General features: G+C 32.9%; 1 protein-coding gene across 5 annotated transcripts in view; it reads right to left on the minus strand.

The window, feature by feature from the left end:
* Akt3 (AKT serine/threonine kinase 3) overlaps positions 1–23333 on the minus strand; it is a 282729-nt gene that overhangs the window by 50504 nt on the left and 208892 nt on the right. For all 5 annotated transcript variants that reach the window (XM_076832053.1, XM_076832051.1, XM_076832056.1 and 2 more), the window contains 2 exons: positions 12521–12643; positions 567–695 (listed from right to left, as the gene is read on the minus strand). In XM_076832053.1, coding sequence (XP_076688168.1) covers positions 567–695; positions 12521–12643 — 252 coding nt within the window. The remainder of the gene's footprint in view (positions 1–566; positions 696–12520; positions 12644–23333) is intronic.

A 23333-nucleotide genomic window follows, 5' to 3' on the forward strand; every position in this document is an offset into this window, starting at 1 on the left:
AGTTAAGTATGACAAAATACTAGAAATCCAATAATCACTATAATCTTGTTGTTTTATTTATTTTTATTTTTTTAGTTGTAGATAGACACAATATCTTTATTTTATTTATTTACTTTCATGTGGTGCTGAGGATTGAACCCAGTGCTTCATAAGTGCAAGGCAAGCGTTCTACCACTGAGCCACAACCCCAGCTCATAATCTTTGTTTTTAACTAAAACCTAAGATGGATTATGAAACTGTGAACATTCTTGCTGAAGTCCTTCAATTTTAATATTTTGGTAAATGAATCAAAATGGATATAACCAAGTAATAAAATGCATAGCCTAGAAATAAAATTGATTTAATCTAATTTAGTTAGGAAATTTGTACTGATACACTTAACCTTTATATAATCATGGCCCTAAAATATTTCATTTTTAAAAAGTCAAAACAAAATACATTTTATTCAGGTTGACATCCAGGTAAAAAAAGTACTGCAATTTTTAAGAATTAAAAAATGCTACATGGTTTACTTTATGAAACTTTCTATCAATGCTATTTTCCCTATGAATGGAACTGAAGCCTACCTCTGGTGCCAGATATTCTGGAGTACCACAGAATGTCTTCATGGTGGCTGCATCTGTGATCCCTTCTTTGCAAAGTCCGAAATCTGTAATTTTTATATGTCCATCTTTGTCCAACATCAAATTCTCCAACTGTATATTAAAAAATAAACATAAATGGTTTTATAGACTTCAACAATAGGAAAATACAATCTTGAAATTGAATGCTGAATAGAGTATTTTGGAAAGAGAACATAGAGGCAGTTTAACAAAACTTTCAGTACTTACAAACATTGTTGCTTCATGTGAAAAAGAAACATTGTTTCAAATATTCATGATGACAAAAGAATTGATTTTTAAACCAAAGGAAAGAGTGGTACAGCTTTAAAGCCTAATCAACTTTTCAAGCAAATATTAATCCTCTTTTTTTATTTCAAATAAAAGGTGATATAAACAATCCCAAAGAGATGAGTATCTTCTAGATACAGAAAGATGGATTTCAACAATTTCTCTTGGGAATCTATCGCTATTACAAAATATTCACATACAGAAATGTTTTTTGGTGATGGTTGTAAACCAAACTTAAATCTCATTTTGTAAATTAAGGTGATATCCTTTTTTGCATTTTTTTTGTAATAAAGAAATACCAATCCTTTGAAACATAAAAAAAGAATATTGAAGTCAAACATTCAACAATTAAAAAAAATATGTAGCACTAATGTAAAGTCTGAATCTCTTTGAACCTATTAACTCAAAAACACCAAAGGGAGTCTTAGATTTAACCAAGTAGCAAGACTATCTGCCTCAAGTGAAAATGATAAAATGCAAGGGGGCAGGAATGCAAAGCCAACGCAACTAAAAACAATAATATAACTGACCGATCTCCCCTTCAGCTTCAACCCAAACTATGATTATCATCACTATTATGGTTTAGATCTTAGTTATCCCCAAAAGCACATATATGAGACAATGCAAGAAAGTTCAGAGGTAAAATGATTGGGTCATGAGAGCCTTTACCTAATCAGTGCATTAATCAGCTGATAGGAATTAACTATAGGCAGGCAAGGTATGGCTGAATAAACACTAAATATACTGTTGAATATTTCTTAAAAATAATTTTTAGGCAAATTCAAATATTTTATATCTTTTTTATTCTTCTCTACCAATTAGAACCTAGAAATCAAGCCTAACTTGCTAAATCTACTCAAAAAGTATCAAGAGTTCCTCTACTTTTATTTTCTTCTGTTAAATCTTCTTTCTCTTCCTCCTGTCTCTGATTTCTCTCCTTTTACCATCTCTTTCAAACAACACTCCTTCATCTTACCTCCCCTAACTTTGCATAAGATAGATGTATATACTGAAGCTCCTTTTGCTTTGTGGAATACAAATTTGCCTTATTCTTAAAAATATGCTGATTGTTTAAATATATGAATGTTATACAATTTTAAAATGCTGGAAAGGAGCTTTAAAAACATGACTTCCTTTATTAACATAATACATAAAATTTTGTAAGAATTTTTGTAAAATTCTTACAAAAACTTCAAATAATACATGATAATATTAGACAAGATGTGAATGAATTTTCTAACCCATTCCATTCACACCCACATCTTCATATGCTTTATATGCATGAAAAAACATTCACAGAAACATGATAGCATGCATTATTTCTCTACATTCTGACAAAGCTATTTTGAATCATTGCACACAGAACAATCATTGTATATAAACATTGTTTTTCTTTAAGAGATTATAATTATTCACAGTAGCTGAGTTCATCTTGAAAAAAATCATACATGCATAGAACATGACCCATTCCATTTCAGTGCAGGCTCCTCCCCCGTCTACCCACTCCACTAATCCTCCCCTTGCTCATTCATTTATCCATCCTAGATTGGTGCTTTCCACCAACACTGATAGGTTAAATTCCCTTTGGTATATTTATATATGCACATATGTGATTTTGTTAAATTTACTCCATCTTTCTTCTCTTTTTCCCATTCCTCTTCTGTCCCTCTCTATTTCCTTCTTCTACTCCACTGATTTTCCCTATATATCCATGGTATGACCTCCCGCCTTCTTTTCCTTGTTTTACTCTAGCTTCCACATAAAAGAGAAAACATTCAACCTCTAAATTTCTCAGTATGACATTATTCACTTAGTATGGTATTCTCCATTTCCATCCATTTATTGGCAAATGCCATAATTTCATTCTTCTTATGGCTGAGTAAAACTCCACTGAGTATATATGCCACATTTTCTTATTTCATTCATCTTTTGATTGACATCTGGGTTGATTCTGTAATTTGACTATTGTAAATTATGCTGCTATAAACATTGAGGTGGCTGTATCACTACAGAATGATGCTTTAAATTATTTTGAATAAATACCAAGGAGTGAGATACCTGGATCATATAGTGGTTCCATTCTTAGTTTTTTGAGGGGTTTCCATACTGCTTTCCATAGTATTTATACTAACTTTCAATTCCACCAGCAATGTGTAAATTTATCTTTTCCCTGAAATCCTCACCAGCATTTATTATTATTTGTATTCTTGATAACTGTCATTCTGACTGGAGTGAGATGAAATCTTAGTGTTAGATTTCTATTTTCCTGACTGCTACAGATTTAGCATTTTATAATGTGTTTGTTAGCCATTTGTGGTTGTCTTTTAACAAATGTCTATTTAATGCTTTTGTCCATTTATTGATTGGTTTGATTTTTGGTGTTAAGATTTTGAATTCTTTATGTATTTTGGATATAAATCCCCTATCAGAGGAGCCTTTGGCACAGATTTTCTCCCATTCTGTAGGTTCTTTATGCATTTCCTTTGGTGTGTAAATGCTCTTTAATTTGATCACATCCCATTTGTTGATACTTGGTTTTATTTCTTGAGCTTTAAGGAATGTAGTACCTGCACCAATATGCTGGAATGTAGACCCTATGTTTTCTTCTAGCAGCATCAAAATTTCTGATCTAATTCTCAAGTTTTGGACCCATTTTGATTTGACTTTCATGTAGGATAAGATATAGGGATCTAGCTTCATTCTTCTACATATGGATATCTAGTTGTCCCAGTACCATTTAAGGCTATCTTTTCTCCAACACCTATCTCTGGCGTCTTTGTCAAGTATCAGATGACTATGTGGACTTATCTCTTTCTCTTCTATTAGTTTGGTCTTCATGTCTATTTGATGCCAAAATCATGCTGTTTTTGTTATCGTTTCTCTACAGTTAAATTTGAGTTCAGGTATTGTGATGCTGCCTCCATCACTTTTCTTGCTCTGACTTGGTTAAACTATTCAGGATCACTCATTCTTCCAAATAAATTTTAGATCTATTTTTTCTTGTTCTGTGAAGAATGTTATTGGTATTTTGATGGAAACTGCATTGAATCTGTATATTAATTAAGGTAATATGGACAATATTAACTCTTCCTATCCAAGAGTAGGGGAGGTCTTTCCATCTTCTAAGGTCTTCTTCAATTTCTTTCTTCAGTGTTCTATAATTATCATTGGTGAAAGATCAAGAGACCTTTCATCTCCTTAGATTAATTTTCAATTAATTTTTTGAGGTTATTGTGAATGGAATGGTTTTCCTGATTTCTTTCTCTGCAAAATTACTACTGAATATAGGAAAGCTATGCATTTATGAATGCTCGTCTTGTATCCTGCTATTTTGTTGAATTCGTTTATCAGCTCTAGAAGTCTTCTAGCAGAGTTTTCTGGGTATTCTTGATATAGGATGTCATCAGCAACAAAGATAGTTGATGTCTTCTTTTCCTACTTGTATCCATTTAATTCCTTCTCTTGCCTGATTGCTCTGGCTAAAGTTGTTCCTGTTTTTAGAGGAAATACTTTCAATTTTTCTCCATTTAGTATGATGCTTGCTTTGGATTTATCATATACAGTCTTTATAATGTTGAGGTAAGTTCCTTCTAATCTTAGTTTCTCCAGTGCTGGATTTTATCATAGGTCTTTCCTGCTTCTATTAAGATTAACATAGGATTCTTGTCCTTAATTCTAATTATGTGGTGAATTACATTGGTTTATGTTGACCAACCTTGCATTCCTAGGATGAAACCAACTTAATTATGGTGAATTATCTTGAGGTGTTTTTTAAATGCTGTTTACTACTACTTTATTAAGAATTTTTGCATCTATGGTCATCAGGGATATTGATCTGTAGTTTACTTTCTTTGATGTGTCTTTATTTGATCTTGGTATCAGGGTTAAACAGGCTTCATAGAATGTTTTAGGTAGTGTTCCCTCCCTTTCAATTCCATGAAATAATTTGAGAAAGACTGGTGTTTTTTCTTCTTTAAAGGTCTAATAGAACTCAGCAGAGAATTCATCTGGTCCTGGGCTTTTCTTTGTTGGAAGGCTTTTAATTCTATTTCAATTTCATTAGTTGATTGTAATCTATTTAGGTTTTCTCTATCTTCCTGGTTCAATATGGGCAGGTTATACATCTTTAGAAATTTATTAATGTCTTCTAGACTTTTCAGTTTATTGGAATATACATTTTCAAAATAGTTTCTAAAGATTGTCTGCATTTCAGAAATAAACACCATTTTTAAATATTAAGCAATATTAAAAAAGACTTGCACCTAATTTTCTACCTTGATATATATCAACTCTGAATCTCACACCAAGGGTTAAGGGATCAGAAATAAAATGTGATGTAAGGATAGAGTTGTGTGAAGAATAGGATGATGGTTATCGACTACCCCTATCAGCCAAGAACTGAGAGGTTTCTTAGATCACTAAACTTGAAAGTGTAGTCCTGGACAAACCAAGATACTTGGTCACCCTGCTTGCTTTGTAAATCAGATTTTTAAAAATTAGATGATGTAATAAGACCTAAGGTAAACCAAAGGATGATTGTGAGAGATGGAATGAGGGTTGTAGCAATGGGGCAAAGTCTTATAGTACATGAGAGGCCATAGGAGCAAAATGGATAAGAATACTGGTTCAAGTTCAAGGATTTTATATTAAAATCAAGCTTTACTCTTTCTTCCTATGTGATCTTGGACATGTTAATTTCTATGTGCCTCAACTTCATCTATAAAACAGAGGCAAACAATAAAAGTAATACAATGTAAGATTCTGGTTCAAGTTCAAGGGTTTTATATTAAAATCAAGCTTTACTCTTTCTTCCTATGTGATCTTGGACATGTTAATTTCTATGTGCCTCAACTTCATCTATAAAACAGAGGCAAACAATAAAAGTAATCCAATGTAAGATTCTGAGAATTCAAAGAGACTTTGACAGGAAAACTTAAGCATTCAATAAACAATAATTGTTTAAACATGGAGAATTCAATGGTTATTCAATGGTCATGGTAAGTTATCAAAGTGTGTGCACTTCTAAACAACAAACTGTATTTTAAAAGACCAAAGTTCAGGAATACAACTCCATAAAATACTTTTGTCAGCTCAATGACTTCATTAAAAATACTTTTCAACATGCAATTTCTTTTGAATAAAATAATACACATAATATCCCATAATTTAAGTCATTGGTCTACTTTCTTCCGTATATCACTATCTTGAAATGTCATTTTGCTGAATGAAAAAACAATTTGTCATTAAAAGTACAAACCAATACAGATGCATCACCTTAAAAAAACATCTCCAAAAACCAAACAAACAAAAAAACCACCAAATGCAATCTTGTATAAAAATAAGCCAGGAAAGCAACTAAATGTCCACTCTTGTTACAAAGTAAATGATTATTTCATGGCAAGATGCATTAACAAAGTTTCAGGAAAATACAGGTACAAGTTGTGTGAGTTATCAATCTGCAGAATGCACAGAATCACCTAAAAATCTTTTCAAAGAATATCAATGACTGAAATATTACCTAAACATCTGCAAATTACTTCCTCTGCATTTAACATTAACATAATTTGAGTGTTAGACACTTTTAGGACACCCCCCCCACTATTTATAAATGGTTCTTTTGGTTCTTTCTTCTAAATTTCATGGCTTTTCTTCTTCCCTTCAATAGCCATAAAATGCAAAATGCACTGTTGAAGCACTCTTTATTTCTAAAACTTTAAATGCATATGTTTAAGTTATATAGTTAGTACTGATTTTGAAGACTGAATAGAATAGTAGGCTATGATTAATGGGTGCATCCAATGATAAAAGCAGGGATGAAGTAAAATAGAAGGTTATGAGGAAAAGACTGTATATTAAAAATGTGAATAAAACTTACTATCTGTATGAGTTAGAGGGTTGTTATATTAAAGTTCACTTTGGGGGCTGGGGATATAGCTAAATGGTAGAGCCCTTGCCTCATGTGCACAATGTTGGGTTTGATTCCCAGCATTGCACAAACAAAACAAACCCCAAACCAAAAAACTAAAAATACAAAACAAGTTCATGCTTCTGAGGAGAGACAATACCCATTGAATTTCAACAAAAAAGGGACATCTTTCGATTAATTAAAATGGGCAGGCATAAAGTTTTAAAAGTTTTTTGTTTTGTTTTTTGTTCTTACTGATACATTATATTTGTATATAATAGGTGGATTCATTTGGATACAATCATACATGCATGGAACTTAATTTACTCCATTTCAGTCCCTGGTGGCCTTCCTTTCCCTCCTTTCCTTTCTTTCTCTATTTCCCTTCTTCTACTCTACTGGTCCACATTCCACTCATTATATATTTTAATAGGTGCTTTATAGTATACATAAAGATAGAATTCAATGTGGTATATTTTCACTTGCACACAGTATTATTTTGTCAAATTTATTCTGAGCAGGAATTATTTGACAGAGGTCTTGATTTAGTATGTATATGAAGAAATGACAGGGCTGGAGATGTGGTTCAAGCGGTAGCGCGCTTGCCTGGCATGCGTGCAGCCCGGGTTCGATCCTCAGCACCACATACAAACAAAAGATGTTGTGTCTGCCGAAACTAAAAAATAAATATTAAAATTCTCTCTCTCTCTCTAAAAAAAAAAAAAAAAATTAAAAAAAATGAGGAAATGACAGACTTTGAGATCTTTTTTAACCTTTGTTCTTTGTAGACAAAAAAATTTACAAGAAAGTAATAAGTTTCTTCCTGATTTTCTTGGTTCCTAAAATCAAATTAAATTCTAAAAATCTTAGCTATCTTGAATCAGTGCTTCTCAATCTTTTACATTTCACAGTACAATAAAAAATAAAATTTGTGGGGCACACTCAGATTAGCTGACAGGCTGTCGGACGCTGGAACTGATGGCCTAGAAATGTCTCTGCAAAGGTTCCTAGCTGAGGAAAGCTTGGACACACCTGTAATGTGGCACACAGACTGGGAAGCTGTGTTCTTGCACAGGCCAGGCTATTAGAAAGTTTAAAATATGCATGGTATCATTTTATTTAAATGACTGACACTGTGAATAAACAAAAGAACAAAAATAGTTCCTACAGGTACCACGTGTTGCAGAATTACCAGTAAACAATTCTCCTCACTTAAATTTATATCAGACTTTAGCAGAGATATTTCAAACAGTTTTAGGCACCAAGACAGCCTCAGGCCCATGAAGGTAGTAAGGAATTCCTATTTTCCACATTGCATCCAAGTGCCAAAATGTCACAAGTTGATCTGTATGAACTAAATGACCATGGAATTGAGTATGCTGAAATAATGAAAGAACATTTCTTCACTTTTGACTTTCCTAATCTAGAAAAAGATTAATAATGTATAATAGTGGAGATGGTCTCCTGACTCCATAAAAGGAATGCTAAGTTATTTAAGAAATTTGCTACAAATAAGCGATATACCATAATAGCACAATTTGACTTCAAAGGTAAAAACTATTCTCAACAGCAGGGGATTAAAATTTTTAGAAAAAAAGGTTGGGGATATAGCTCAGTTGGTAGAGTGCTTGCTTCACATGCACAAGGCCCTGGGTTCAATCCCCAGCACCACAAAAAATTCTAGAAAAGAAGAAATACAGTGTGACAAGTCTGGTTAAAAGTGGGAATTGAGTAATGTGACTTAAGACTTCGCATATAAAGAAATATGTTTTTTCCGATTGTGTGTTATTTGAGATAAAGATTAGGAGGGCCATGGTAAAAGATTCTGAAACCATCCCTTGTGTTATCAATAAGTCTTAGAAATGATCTCAATCTTCTTTGGTGGTTTCTCATATTAATGACATAAATAGTTAAATATTCTCTGATTAGGCAGAAAATAAGATTAGATGTTCCACACATAAAACATACCAGTCATTTATGAATTATCCACCACCACCCTTATAAACTGTTGGAGAAATTAATTCTTAATGAATTCCAAGATCATTTCCCTGTTTAGTCTCATCCGAACTTGGATAGCAGTGGTTACTACAAATAAAGTTTGTACTTGCAAAATAAATATAGGAAGAAAAGAAGATTTAATATATAATTTGCACTACTGAAGAGATATTGGAAGAGATTTCTTCAAAATTTTATGCTATAATAAAATAAAATCAGTTTTTGCCAACTAATCATCAGGAACTACATTTATTAATAAGTTCTTTGATAAAACACAATTTCATATCATGACATGTATTAATAAATTTAGCAAACTTACCTTCTAAAGAATGGCAAAGGTTTCAATAATATACCTGTTGCTATCAACACCAGGTTATTAGGAAATAGAAACCAATAAAATATCTTAAGCTAACCTGCAACATGAAATAAAATTTTGCTTCCAATGCTAAACTGGGAAGTAGCAAACAGGCATTGATTAGAAAAGTGCAGCTACCATAGGCATCTCAAATAAATTTGCAGTTAAATAGTCATCACCTCATTAGTAATAAAATCAGAGATAAATCTGAGACTAAGTAAACTGAATACCTAAATCAGTTTTTGTTAACACTGTTTTTAATATATCGAGTACAAATATATTTGAAACATTCATTGGTTTATCTTTGGCAGGTTAATTTGAATTTTAGCTTTACAAAGATCTTCTAGAGTTAATCCAATGCATTCCCCTATCCAGATTTCATTTCAACATTAGAAAGAATGCTTTAAAAAAAAGAATTAGGAATTAGGATTCATGATATGATAGTTTGGATATTGAACATCTCCAAAATGCCCATGTGTTAATGAACTAACCCCAGCGTGGTGCTATTGGTAAGTGGTAGAACCTTTAGGAGGTGGAGTCCAGAGGAAAACCCTTTGGTCACTGAGGCCATTCTGTTGAGGTGGATACTGGAATATAGTCTGTTTTTTCTTCTTCTCTTTGCTTCCTAGCTAATGCGATGTGTTCTACCACACATTTCCCATCACTGCCATATAGTACCCATACTCAAAGCAATGGGTCCTATTAACCTTGGTCTGAAATTTTCCAAACTGTGAGCCAAAATAACCCTATCTCATTATAAGTTAATTATCTCAGGTACTTCCCAATAGTAACAAAAAGCTGACAAAACACACATGCTCTCTAATAATCTCGACTGTGTCACCACCTTATTCCATTACTTTTATAACTCTTTTATAACTCCACTAGACTTGAACATCACCTGCAAAACATGTACTAGATCTAAATTTCTGTGAGCCTATCTAAATGATCTCATATATTGTGTACACATAATACTACATACTATGGATATAATTCACACTTGTATAAATTTTGAATGTTTGGTTTCTTACATTGTATAAATTTTTCTTGGTTATACATTCCTACAGTTTCTATCCTATGCTATACATTTACTTATATCTTTAAGTTAAGGCAAGATTTTACAAAAATAAACTTAGGGCTGGTGATATAGCTCAGTAGTAGAGAGATTGCTTAGCATGCATGAGGCCCTGGGTTTGATCCCCAGTGCTGCAAAAATAAATAAACTCAGATATCAGAAATCACTTAATTGTGTAGTAAAGTCAGGGTCTATACATGCGGTAACTACAAGTTGGACATTCATATATAAAATAAGTACTTTTTGTTATAGTTTTAGTAAACTTAGTCTAATTTCATCATCACAAAGGATAGGGTAAAAAACATATTTAATGAATTTCAATATAAATTTCAAACTCAATATATTGATTTATTTGATTAGAAATGACTAATGGGAAAAAAAGAAATGACTAATGGAAAATATTAATCAAGACTGTTCAAATTGTAACATTCCATAGTCTTTGCTAGCAATCAAATGAAGATTCTTTAGATTTCTTTAAGTCAATGATTCTTTCTTCTGATTTTGAGTATTTTGGATATTTTACCCATTATTTCAAAACTATTCTTATTTACCTAAATCTGGGTCTCTCCTGATCTTCCTCCCTACAAATAGGATTCATAAAACATGAAGTAGGAGTGGAGGAAATGGAATTAGAGCTATTTCTAAATATATTTGGAAAAAAATATATATTTTGCAATACCATATAACTAATTTATTTAAAAGCATCTATATTTAAGACTTTAAACAAGATTATAGAATCAGTGGTCATTCAGATATAAATGTAAGGTTGTTGAATTATATCATATTCCTAGTTATAAAGAAAGATACAAACTGAATGCAATTATATGATTGACTCATCTCTAGTTCATTTTGGCCCTTAAGATAATCATTCTTGATTAGATGTTTTATAGTTATCTACTTCATTTTTCCTCTTTTAAATTTTAATGAGTAATAAGTTATACAAATTTAGATATTATACATTCTAAAAAACAATACTTTGCAAGACAGTTACTCACCAAGGTCACCCATACATAAATGAAAATGCTAGAATATCTTTAAATAACTTAGACAACAGCTCAAATAATTAGATAACTTAACAATCGCAGGTATTTTTTTTTAAAAAGTGAGGTGGGAGTAAGGTGATAACTGTGATTTCTTAAACACATACTTCGTTTTATACAATATAGAATTCCATAAAAAAATCTCACCTAACTTCTATTTCTATAAATCAAATCATATCTTAAATAAATTAGACTTTGCTCAACAAAGCAATTCAGTCCCACATTACATGATTTACTTTTTAAAAAAGATAGTAAGGGCTAAGGTTGTAGCCCAGTGGTAGAGGGGTAGAGTTTGCACTGAGTTCGATCCTTAACACCACATAAAAATAAATAAATAAAACAAGGTATTGTGTCTATCTACAACTAAAAATATTTTTTAAAAAGATAGTAACATTTAGAATTTTTTCAAAATATGTCACGGTACAAATTTCCTTAATATAGCCAACCTTACTTATAACAGTATTTTGAATTATTATTAAAATCTACTCTGGGGATCAGTCAACTATGATATGTGGACCAAATCTAACCACTTTCAGCAAATAAAGTCTTATTGGAACACAGCTGAACATACTCATTTTCATAATGTCTGGTGCTGCTTTTATACTACAATGGCAAAGTTGAATAGTTGAACAAAGATTTTATGAGCAGAAAGGAGAAAAAAATTACTGTCCGGCCTTTAAAGAATGTTTACCCATCTTGAGCCATTCTTAGGGTCTTATCATAAAAGAACATTGAAAAAACAAAGCTCTATTACCAACAAAACAATCACTGAGCTTTTATAAATAAAAATACTAAGCAAATGAATAAAAGGTTAGTTTAAAACATTTAGGTACTTAAACTCACCAAAAAGTTAACACTAAAACCATAATGAATGTTTTCCTTTTAATATTCTTATTATAAAAGTTTCTTCATCAATAAATAATGAAACATTACAATGTTACTTCTAAAGTTATTTGAATTTGACTCAGGTTTTTAACACTTCTCTAATTATAACATTAAGAGGAAAATTATTAATAGATCATAGTTAACTAGAGTAGTCACACAGAAATTTTTCTGCACACCAAAAACTCAGACATAAAGCAATATCATACACATTTGTGACTAACATTTCCTGTCAAATGTAGTAAACTACATTTCTAAATATAGCTTTTTTCAAACTAAATCTGTTTTTCTAAAATGATATAACTTTGTAATTACTTTTTTGTCCCTACAGTCTTCGCAAAAACAAATTTTGATTACTTTTTTTTTTTTTTTAATTTTTACCTTGAGATCACGGTACACAATCTTTCCAGAATGTAGATAGTCCAAGGCAGAGACAATTTCTGCACCATAGAAACGTGTGCGGTCCTCAGAGAACACCCGCTCTCTCGACAAATGGAAAAACAGCTGCAGGGTAAACAGCAGGGACAGGATTGTAATAATTACTGATTTAGTGGGGGAAATTAACACAAACATAAAACACCTCTCATCACCATATTGTGATGATAGATAGTGTACTCTCAGTGGACACTGAGCACTCTTAGACAGCAGCTGGCTTATCTTTTCCAGGTTTCCAAGGGGGAAACTGCGAGCTGTTAAATCAGCGCTTTAATCAATATACCAATCTTGTTTAAGGCATTCTGCTTGCCACCCATTTAACCTTCCGTTACTAGAGGAAAAAGTATGTATCACTAGATTGCATTTTCCCATCACTATACTGTTGCTTCACTCTTCTAAGGACTAAGTATTGGGACATTATTGAAATAAATGAACACAAGTATAAATCTGGTATTTTTGTTTATTTACATTTGATTTAAAAGAAAGAACTGCTGATTTGCTAAAACTGATTTATATGAACTTGATATGTTATACAACTGGTGATTCATTTTATCTCTAGAAATAACTTTCAAAGTTTGAATCAATATTTTCTGTGGTGGGAAATTTTAAGGCACTAAGTTTTAATTCATTTTAATAATACCCAAAATGGATTGAGAAGCTTTCATTATTCTTATTAAGTTCTCAATGTACATTCTTTTTGTTTTCAATAGTTTTTAAGTACCATCCAACTTTTATCACATGATTACTTTAAACTATAAGCCCATTCATTTCAACCATTTAAAAGACAAACCATTCGATAGTCAACGCATATGCTAGGCAAATACTCTAATGCTAGAGCTAAACCCCTAAACCTTTAAACTTATTTTAAATTTCCATTTTGAGACAGTCTACTGGGTGCTGTGAACGAGCACTCAGTGCTCTCTGGCTAGGACAGCTCTTCATTTAAAAAACTACAAATCTCATTTTTCAGTTCAAAAATATGTATGAAGAAGGAGAAGGCTTTAGGAACTATGACTATCAATCTTTTACTGTATTAAGAAACATACCAAAAAGAATGAAAGACTATTTACAGTGCTGAGTATATTGCAAGGTATTCTGTCAAAATAGTGTCAATACATGTATCCTGTCAACACATGTCTGTGATTAAGGAAAAAATAACGAAGAAGTCATTGTACTCTAGCCTGCAAGATCAAAAATTATGCCTTCTTATGATCACTGATGCCTAACTCTTCTAGGATACTGGTAAGAATTGTAATCAACCAAGATTTGTTCCATAGACAGCAAATCATAAGCTCTTGTAACAAAAAACAGGTTGCCTACAGAGTCCTTCTCTTTTCACACCCAAACCTGACCAAACAGTCTACTATGGTTTTTTGTTGGTTTGTTTGTTTTGGATGGTACAGGGAATTGAACTGAGGTTTCTGCACATTCTAGACAAATACTTCTTTAAACTTTACATTTTTGAAAAATACTTTTTAATTTTAGGTGAACAAAATATCTTTATTTTGTTTCTATGTAGTGCTAAGAATCAAACTCAGTGCCTCACGCATGCTAGGCGAGCACACTACCACTTGAGCCACATCCCCAGCCCCTGAGCCACATCCCCAGCCCCTACATTTTCATTTTGAGACAGGGTCTCGCTAAGTTGCCCAGGTTGTCCTAGAATCTGAGATCCTTCTGTATCAGCCTCCTGAGTAGCTGGGATTACAGATATGTACCATCAAAGCTGGTTCTATAACAGTTTTAAGATAAACTTTGTGCCTGACCCATGGCCCATGAGAGCAAGAGAAAGAGGGAAAGGAGAGAAAGAATATATCATCAATTGCCAAAAATGTTATAAGTCTGGAACAATATTAATTATATTAAAACTAAAGTATCTGGCAGGTAGTCTCAACTTGAATCTCCTCACTACATTGTCATATTTTATTTATGATGTTTATATTGATTGAGATTGTATCATCATTTTGTATGATACCAAAGTAGAAAATATGATATCAATTAAAACTATGACATACCACTTTCTGATTACAAAAATGTTAAATGTGCCTTAAAAATGATCAAATGATTGCTAAAACTCAACCCAATTTATATAATTACTTACAGTTATTTTAAAAAATTCATTTACATATTATTAATGCATCACTACTATCCAAACAAGAATAGGGCGTACAAAGAAGCAAAAATCCTCAATAAAATCATTCTGAAAATTTTCCAAGTTTAAATAATTCCTGCCATACATCAGTAACTTAGACAAAGGAAGCCCTATGATCTATAAATAGAATTATAGGTTTTTTTAAATGGGATAAAGATACTGATTAGATTTATAAATTTTCTAAAAAAAAGTATCAAGCCTACCATTTGTCTACTAAAGAGCTACAGATCCTCTTTAAATTAATGTAATATATTCAGGATTCTAGATCTTTATTTGGATCATATAACTTTAATTTGTCTGCCAGCCAATTTCTATAAAAATATCAGCTAAAAACTTATATGTAAGGGGAAAAATTCTATTTATTTCTCAATCCACTGCCATCTAATGTCTACACTTGCTACTTTATGGAATTTGTTCTTGCTAAGATAACCAAAACTCTTAATTGTTAAATCCAATGACCTACTCACAGTTTATACCCCTTCTTACACTTCAGGTGTACAGGACATCACTTATTGTCCTCTCTCATTCTTGAAACATGTTTCTTGGCTTTGGTTAATGCAACTGTCCTAATTTCTCGTCTATTGTCTGGATTATCCTTCTCAATTTCTTTATTATTATTATTATTATTATTATTATTATTATTATTAGTTGGTCAAAACATTACAAAGCTCTTGACATATCATATTTCATACATTTGATTCAAGTGGATTATGAACTCCCATTTTTACCCCATATACAGATTGCAGAATCACATCCGTCACACATCCACGTTTTTACATACTGCCATACTAGTGTATGTTGTATTCTGCTGCCCTTCCTATCCTTTACTATCCTCTCTCCCCACCCCTCCCCTCCCATCTTCTCTCTCTACCCCATCTACTGTAATTCATTTCTCTCTTGTTTTTTTTCCCTTTCCCCTCACTTCCTCTTATATGTAATTTTGTATAACAATGAGGGTCTCCTTCCATTTCCATGAAATTTCCCTTCTCTCTCCCTTTCCCTCCCACCTCTCGTCCCTGTTTAATGGTAATCTTCTTCTCATGCTCTTCCTCCCTGCTCTCTTCTTAGTTGCCCTCCTTATATCAAAGAAGACATTTGGCATTTGTTTTTTAGGGATTGGCTAGCTTCACTTAGCACAATCTGCTCTAATGCCATCCATTTCCCTGCAAAGGCCATGAATTTGCCATTTTTTAGTGCTGAGTAATATTCCATTGTGTATAAATGCCACATTTTTTTATCCATTCATCTATTGAAGGGTATCTGGGTTGGTTCCACAGTCTAGCTATTGTGAATTGTGCTACTATGAACATCGATGTAGCTGTATCCCTATAATATGCTCTTTTAAGGTCTTTGGGGAATAGTCCAAGAAGGGGAATATCAAAAAAGAGACTCTGCGTCTGACAGAAGAAAAAGTTGGCTCTAATCTACATATTGTGGGATCGGGCTCCAAATTCCTTAATAGGACACCCATAGCACAAGAGTTAAAAACAAGAATCAACAAATAGGACTTACTCAAACTAAAAAGTTTTTTCTCAGCAAGAGAAACAATAAGAGAGGTAAATAGGGAGCCTACATCCTGGGAACAAATCTTTACTCCTCACACTTCAGATAGAGCCCTAATATCCAGAGTATACAAAGAACTCAAAAAATTTAAACAATAAGAAAACAAATAACCCAATCAACAAATGGCCAAGGACCTGAACAGACACTTCTCAGAGGAGGACATACAATCAATCAACAAGTACAAGTACATGAAAAAATGCTCACCGTCTCTAGCAGTCAGAGAAATGCAAATTAAAACCACCCTAAGATACCATCTCACTCCAGTAAGAATGGCAGCCATTATGAAGTCAAACAACAACAAGTGCTGGCGAGGATGTGGGGATAAGGGTACACTTGTACATTGCTGGTGGGAATGCAAATTGGTGTGGCCAATTTGGAAAGCAGTATGGAGATTCCTGGGAAAGCTGGGAATGGAACCACCATTTGATCCTTCTCAATTTCCATTATGGCTTTAAAACACCTTTTAAATTCAGTATTCATTTAGTGAGCATCAATTATTTTTAAATCACTGTGCCGGCTAGGGGAAGGGAATAAAAAGGGATACAAAGATGATTAAGACATTTCTTATGTTTTTAGCTGATTGTGATGACAGTCTTACAAGGGCATACTAATCTCCAAATTTAAGTTGTAGAAATTAAGTATGTACTGATTTTTTTGTATATGACTCATACCTTAATGAAGTTTAAAAAGCACACAAAATCCCTGCCATTAACGAATCTGACCCAATGAGGAGCTGCATACATAGATACAAACTAGAGGGTTGTGACATATTTTCAGGTATTAACAAAGCTTTGGAGGCAAGGCATCTAATATATACTGGGAAATTCTAGGGAGATGTCACAGATAAAAGCAAATGAAATGTAAAGAAAAGACTTTAAAATGCTACTACTCAAGATTTATCTATCTTTGTATTTTTTAATATTTATTTTTTAGTTATGCACCGTAGGAGAGCGCTCTACCTCTTAGTCACAACCCTAGCCCCTATCTTTGTACTTTTAACATAGCCTAGCATGTTATTTATACACAATAGGTAAATAATATTTACAGAAAGAGAAAATTTTGAAGAGAAAAAAAATCCAGCAATATCAGGTATACATGCAGGAGACAATATATATGCAGGGAACAAAATACATGCAGAGAACAAATATAGCTGAAGAATAACATGTATTCAGGGTAATGATATGACTTCAACAACAACAAAAATAAAGACAGATTATTTAAAGTCTTGAGTGCTATGAAATAAACTTTATTCTGTAAATTAGGACTATCAAAAGGTTTTGAATTTAAATCATTTTCATTTGAAAGACATCTGTGACAGAAATTGAAGAATAAAAGAACTGGAGACCACAGTCTCAGTTTTATAATTCATAAAATACAATGAATGTTATTGGTCACCTATTCAATATTAGCTGTTGTGTAAATCTGCAGATACAAAGAGAGGAAATGGTACCAATCCACAAAGACATCACAATCCGCTGAAAACAGGTGCATATGTAAACTATTCTACTAAAAATATGATAATTATTACAAAACAGAACATATTAAAAAATGTGGGAACATCAGAAGTTATATTTGAGCTGGATGAGAGCTTCTGAGGGATATTAGCCAAGATAATAATAACATAGATTTCAGAAGAATCAATATTCCAGAGGGAACTAGCTTGCATTATTTGGGCTAAGGGAAAGATCAAAAATTTAAAAAATCAATCAATAAAATAAAATAAAATAAAAAAACTGCGGTCAACAGTATTGAGGAAAAGAATGGAAACAGAAACAAATGTAGCAAAAAATTTTACTTTGACCTGATGAAATTTAAAGAAGCATTTCATGCAAGTTTTGTATCTATGGGTCCAAGGTTACAGAGTAGGTATGGAAGTAATTTTCATACAGGAAATTGGTTGAACCAAAGAAATATAGCCCAGGAATTCAGTAAAACTTGAAAAAAGGAGTTTAGGGCAGGATTTTAGTGTATTCCTATATATAAGGATAGAAAAAGGAAACAAAATAGGATATTGAGATGGAATACTTAAAAAAGTACAAAGGAAACAAGAGCATAATATCTGAAGAAGGGAAAAGAAGGTTTCAGGAAGAAAAGAGTTATTTACTAGCTTTAGGCATTAGGCCATTAGTTACCCTTCAGAGAAGACATGTCATATTTAAGTGGGTTGAACACAGAATGTGCATTAAAGGGATAAAAAAAAAAGGTACATGATTTTTCAGGAAAAAAAAAAAGCCAAGATATTACTGAAACTGAATTTATGGTGCAATATATTAATGCTCTCAGGGATATTGTGCCCTACAATTGTCCTCCTTCTATCTGAGGGAACATTCTGGAACATTAATGAGGAAGAAAAATCCCAAGCATAACTCTGAGGTTTCAACATTGAAGAGAAAAACATCAAATTTTGAGGAAGATGAAGTGAATGGCTTTTTCAGGACAGAACACCAGTGAGCAGGAAGCTGTATGGAATCTACATAATCAAGTGTGTCACTGAATACTAAGTAATGCAAAGTAGGGTTAAACCCTCTAAGGACAAGCAGAGTAGAACTGGGGAACTATATATATAATAATTCCTAGTTGCACATAGCTAAGAGACATTCAGTTTCTAAGCAATGTGCAGGGCAAGGGGAGACTATCAAACACTCAGGTATCTGGAAAGAGAATTAAAAAGTTAAACATATAATAACAAACAAATCAGACTGGAAAATACCAATCATTTTCAAATAAGAAATTAGACCAATGTCTAACACTCTTTTACAGAAGACATGAAATTGAGAAACTCACATAAAATTCAAATTACCTATTGAATGGAACAGAATAAAAAACTCAGAAAAATCCATGCATGTGTCATGAAAAAGCAATTTACAAAATAAAGGATAATATTTGCCAACCATATGCCTTATAATTTATCTAAAATATGTAATATTTAAAATATTTAAGTAACTCCCACAACTCAATAGCAAGAAAAGAGAATCCTAAATAAACTGACTTAAAAATGAATAGAGGGGTTGGTGTTGTGGCTCAGTGGTAGAGTGTTCGCCTAGCACATGTGAGGCCCTGGGTTGGATCCTCAACACCACATACAAATAAATTAAAAAAAAAAATAAAGGTATTGTGTCCAACTACATCTAAAAACATGAATATTAAGAAAAAATGAACAAAGAATCTGAACAGACATTTCCATTAAAGAAAAAAAAAGGCGAATAGTTATAATGGAAAGTGTTTAAGATCACAAATCAGCAAGAGAATAAATTCAAAACCACAATGACATATTAATTCACATTGTTTAACAACAGGACAAGAGATAGTAAAGATGTGAAGAAAAGAGAATCCTTGATCACTGTCAGTGAGTATGTACATTGTGTGTGTATGTACATTTTGTTTTGGGTAATGGGGATTCAACTAAGGGATATTTTGCCACTGAATTACATTCCTAGTCCTTAGAGGATCTCATTTAGTTGCTTAGGCTGGCTTGAACTTGTGATCCTCTTGCCTCAGCCTCACAAGTCCCTGGGATTACAAGTACACACCACTGTGCCTGGTGTCAAGGATACTGTCCCAGTTGTACAATAATAGTAGTGGTAGAGCAAAGGCTATCCAGACCAGTCTAACTAAACTTAAAAGCAAATCTTGAAAAGATCACATTGTGTACACATAAGAACAAGGTAAAACACACATATAACACACACACACACACACACACACACACACACACACACACACACATTTTCAAATTCCAAAAATTCCAGCATCTAATAATGTACAATTCAAAAGCTGGCATCCAATAAAGAAAACTATCAGGCTTAAAAAGACCTAGGAAAATATATCCTACAACTAGAAGGATGACTAATGAATAGAAGCAGACTCAGAATATAACACAGGAGACAGAAGAATGTCATAATAGAATAGTTACAGAAAACAGACTCTAAAAGTTCAAAAGGTAAAAGAAAACACAATAAGGAAATAAATGGAAATATAAAAGCAAAATGAAATAAAACTTTAAGGCATGAAAAATGCCTGAGATGAAGATATACTAGACAGAATTAATGTTAACATACTGAAGAAGAAAATGTTAGAAAATTTAAAGACACTGGAAAGAAATTCAAAATTAAACACAGAGGTGGTGGTAGGAGGAGCTGAAAAAAATTAAGCACTCATATAAGTGGATTCTCAGGACAGGACAAGAGAAATAAAACAGAAAAGAAAAAAAGAATATCCAAATTTGCCTCCAGATTTAATTAGAACCATTTGCCAATATACTCACAAAAGTTAATAAACCAATAAGGAATAGATTGAAAACTATACCAAGGCACATCATAATCAGACAAGAGAAAAGTTAAAAGTAATAAGAGTAATAAAACACAAGCAGAAAGGAGAAAAGATACTTGCAGACTTCATGTGAGAAACTATATAAAAGTCATAGAAAGTAAACTGACATTTTTATAGTAATAAAACATGGAATCAGAAAATTAGAAAAAAAATACATATAAAATTTTGAAGGAAATGCTTCAGGCTGAAAGAAAATGGTACCAGTTGGAAAACTACATGTATACAATGTAAAGAAGAGACTTAAAATGGTAATTGTGAGTAGAAATAGGTTTTTCTTAATTGTTAAAACTCTTTAAAAAAAAAGATAATTGACCATTTAAAACAAACAAAAACACATTATAGCATTTATAACATATTCAAAATTTAAAATAAAAGATTGTAACAGCATAAAGGATAAAGGGGGGAAATGAAACTGTATTGGTGAAAGGATTTGAGAATATATGTGAAATGGTAAAATGTAATTTGAAAATAAAATTGGGGAAAGTTAAATGTGTTTAAAGTCAACAACCAATTAACAATAGAAATTATAGTTTCCAAAACACACACTAGTGAATCCTACCAAGGCTTCAAGGAAAAAAAAAGGGTGGGATCTAGCTTACAATGTGTACACATGTTTAGGAGGTGGCTAGAATTCTGGCCTACCATGTGTAAAGTCCTGGATTTGATTCCTAGTACCACAAAAAGGTGGTAATGGGTGGGGTAGTGGTGAGGCCATGAGGCTGTGTATTACATTACTACAAAACATACTAAAGTTTGGTCAGGTTCATCCCATTGTTCTTCCATTTTCCTGTACTTCCTTCTTTCCCTTCAGTCCCCTTTTATTTTCATGTAATTCACCTCCCCCACCCCACCTCTGCCCTTTCCCTCAGGTTAGTTTGATCTAGTTTCCACAAATCAGAGAGAAATTCAACCTTTGATTTTCTGGCTCTGGTTTATTTCATTTAGCATCATGGTGTCCATTTCAATCCATTTACCAGCATATGCCATAATTTCATTTTTCTTTATGGCTGAGCAATAACTCCACTGTGTATACATACCATGTCATCTTTATCCATTCATTTGTTGATAGGTACCTAGGTTAGTTCCATAGCTCAGCTATTGTGAATTGTGCTGCTATAAACATTGATGTGGCTGCATCACTAGGAGACAGTGGGATTGCTGGGTCATATGGAAATTCCATTCCTACTTTTTTGAGGAATCTCCAAACTAATTTTCAGAGTTATTGAACTAATTTGCATTTCTATCAACAATGTATGAATGTACCATTTTCTCACATCATTTCAACATTTATTGCTCAGTCAGCAGGCTTCCCTTCTCCCTCACCTCTCTTCACTGTGGGCCAGGATTTTCCACCTGGCTGAGGAGACCCGAAATGGCCAATCAGAAACTGGCTTGGCAACTGACCCCAACCACCACAGGTTCCCCATGGCTGAAGCAATCTCCCAGTCATCTCACATCAGCCCTAACCACCGGCAACAGACAGAGGCCCCTAAACTCTGCTCTGCCAATCTACTGTCAGTAGCTGCAATTTAGATGGCCTAGGCCTTCTTACCTCCATTTCCCTTATTAGCATTATTCTTGCCTTTCCGGCCTGTGACTTCCCTGCACCTTACCCTTTCGCAGACCAGGGAACCTCCCCCAGGAGCACCCCCCACCATAAACCTTTTTTTTGGTGCCTCCTTCTTGTTTCATGGTTTGTGATCTCATGCGCTCTTTTTAGCTTTACATTTATTATTGTTTGTATTCTTGTTCATTGCCATTCTGGCTGATGTGAAATGAACTCTCAATGTAGTTTCTTTTTATTTAATTTTTATTTATTTATTTATTTTAGTTGTATATGGACTCAATGCCTTTGTTTTGTTTTTATGTGGTGCTAGGATCAAACCCAGTGCCTCACCCTTGGGAGGCAGGTGCTCTACCACTGAGCTACAACTCCAGCCCTCAATATAGTTTTGATTTGCATTTCCATTATTGCTAGAGACGTTGAACATTTTTACATATATTTATTGGCCATTTGTATTTTCTCTTTTAAGAAATGACTGTTTAGTTCTTTTACCACTTTTAATTGAGTTATTTGGTTTTTTAGTTTTTTTTTTTTTTTTAGTTCTTTACATATTCTAAATATTAATCTACTATCTGAGGAGGAGCAGATGGCAAAGATAATTTCCCATTCTATAGGCTCTCTTTTCATGTTCTTGTTTCCTTTGCTGTATAAAAGCTTTTTAACTTGATGCCATTCTATTCATTGATTCTTAGTTTTATTTCTTGCATCTTAGGAGTCTTGTTAAGGAAGCTGATGCCTGTGTCAATATGTTGGGAGTGTTGAGCCTACAGGATGAACATTTTTTGTAAAGGTGCCAGGTCATTCAATGGGACAAAGGACAGTCTTTTAAACAAAAGATACTGGAATAACCAAAACATACGTAAGGAGTTAAAAAAACCAAAAAACCAAAAACCAGGAACCTTAACTCTTAGTGTACAGCATATATAAAAATTAAGTTAAAATGGATCACAGACCCAAATGTAGTAGAAACTACTTGAAACTCAAGAATAAAATATAGAAGAAAATATTTGTGATCTAGGATACATAGCTATGTCTTAAAGAACACAAAAAAGTAAAAACTATATGAGATAAAAACTGATAAAAGGGCCTTCAAAATTAAAAATTCTCCCTTTTCAAGAGATTAAATGAAAAGGCAAATTAGACTGTAGGAG

Source organism: Callospermophilus lateralis, chromosome 13 (genome assembly GCF_048772815.1).
Source record: "Callospermophilus lateralis isolate mCalLat2 chromosome 13, mCalLat2.hap1, whole genome shotgun sequence".
NCBI lineage: Eukaryota > Metazoa > Chordata > Mammalia > Rodentia > Sciuridae > Callospermophilus > Callospermophilus lateralis.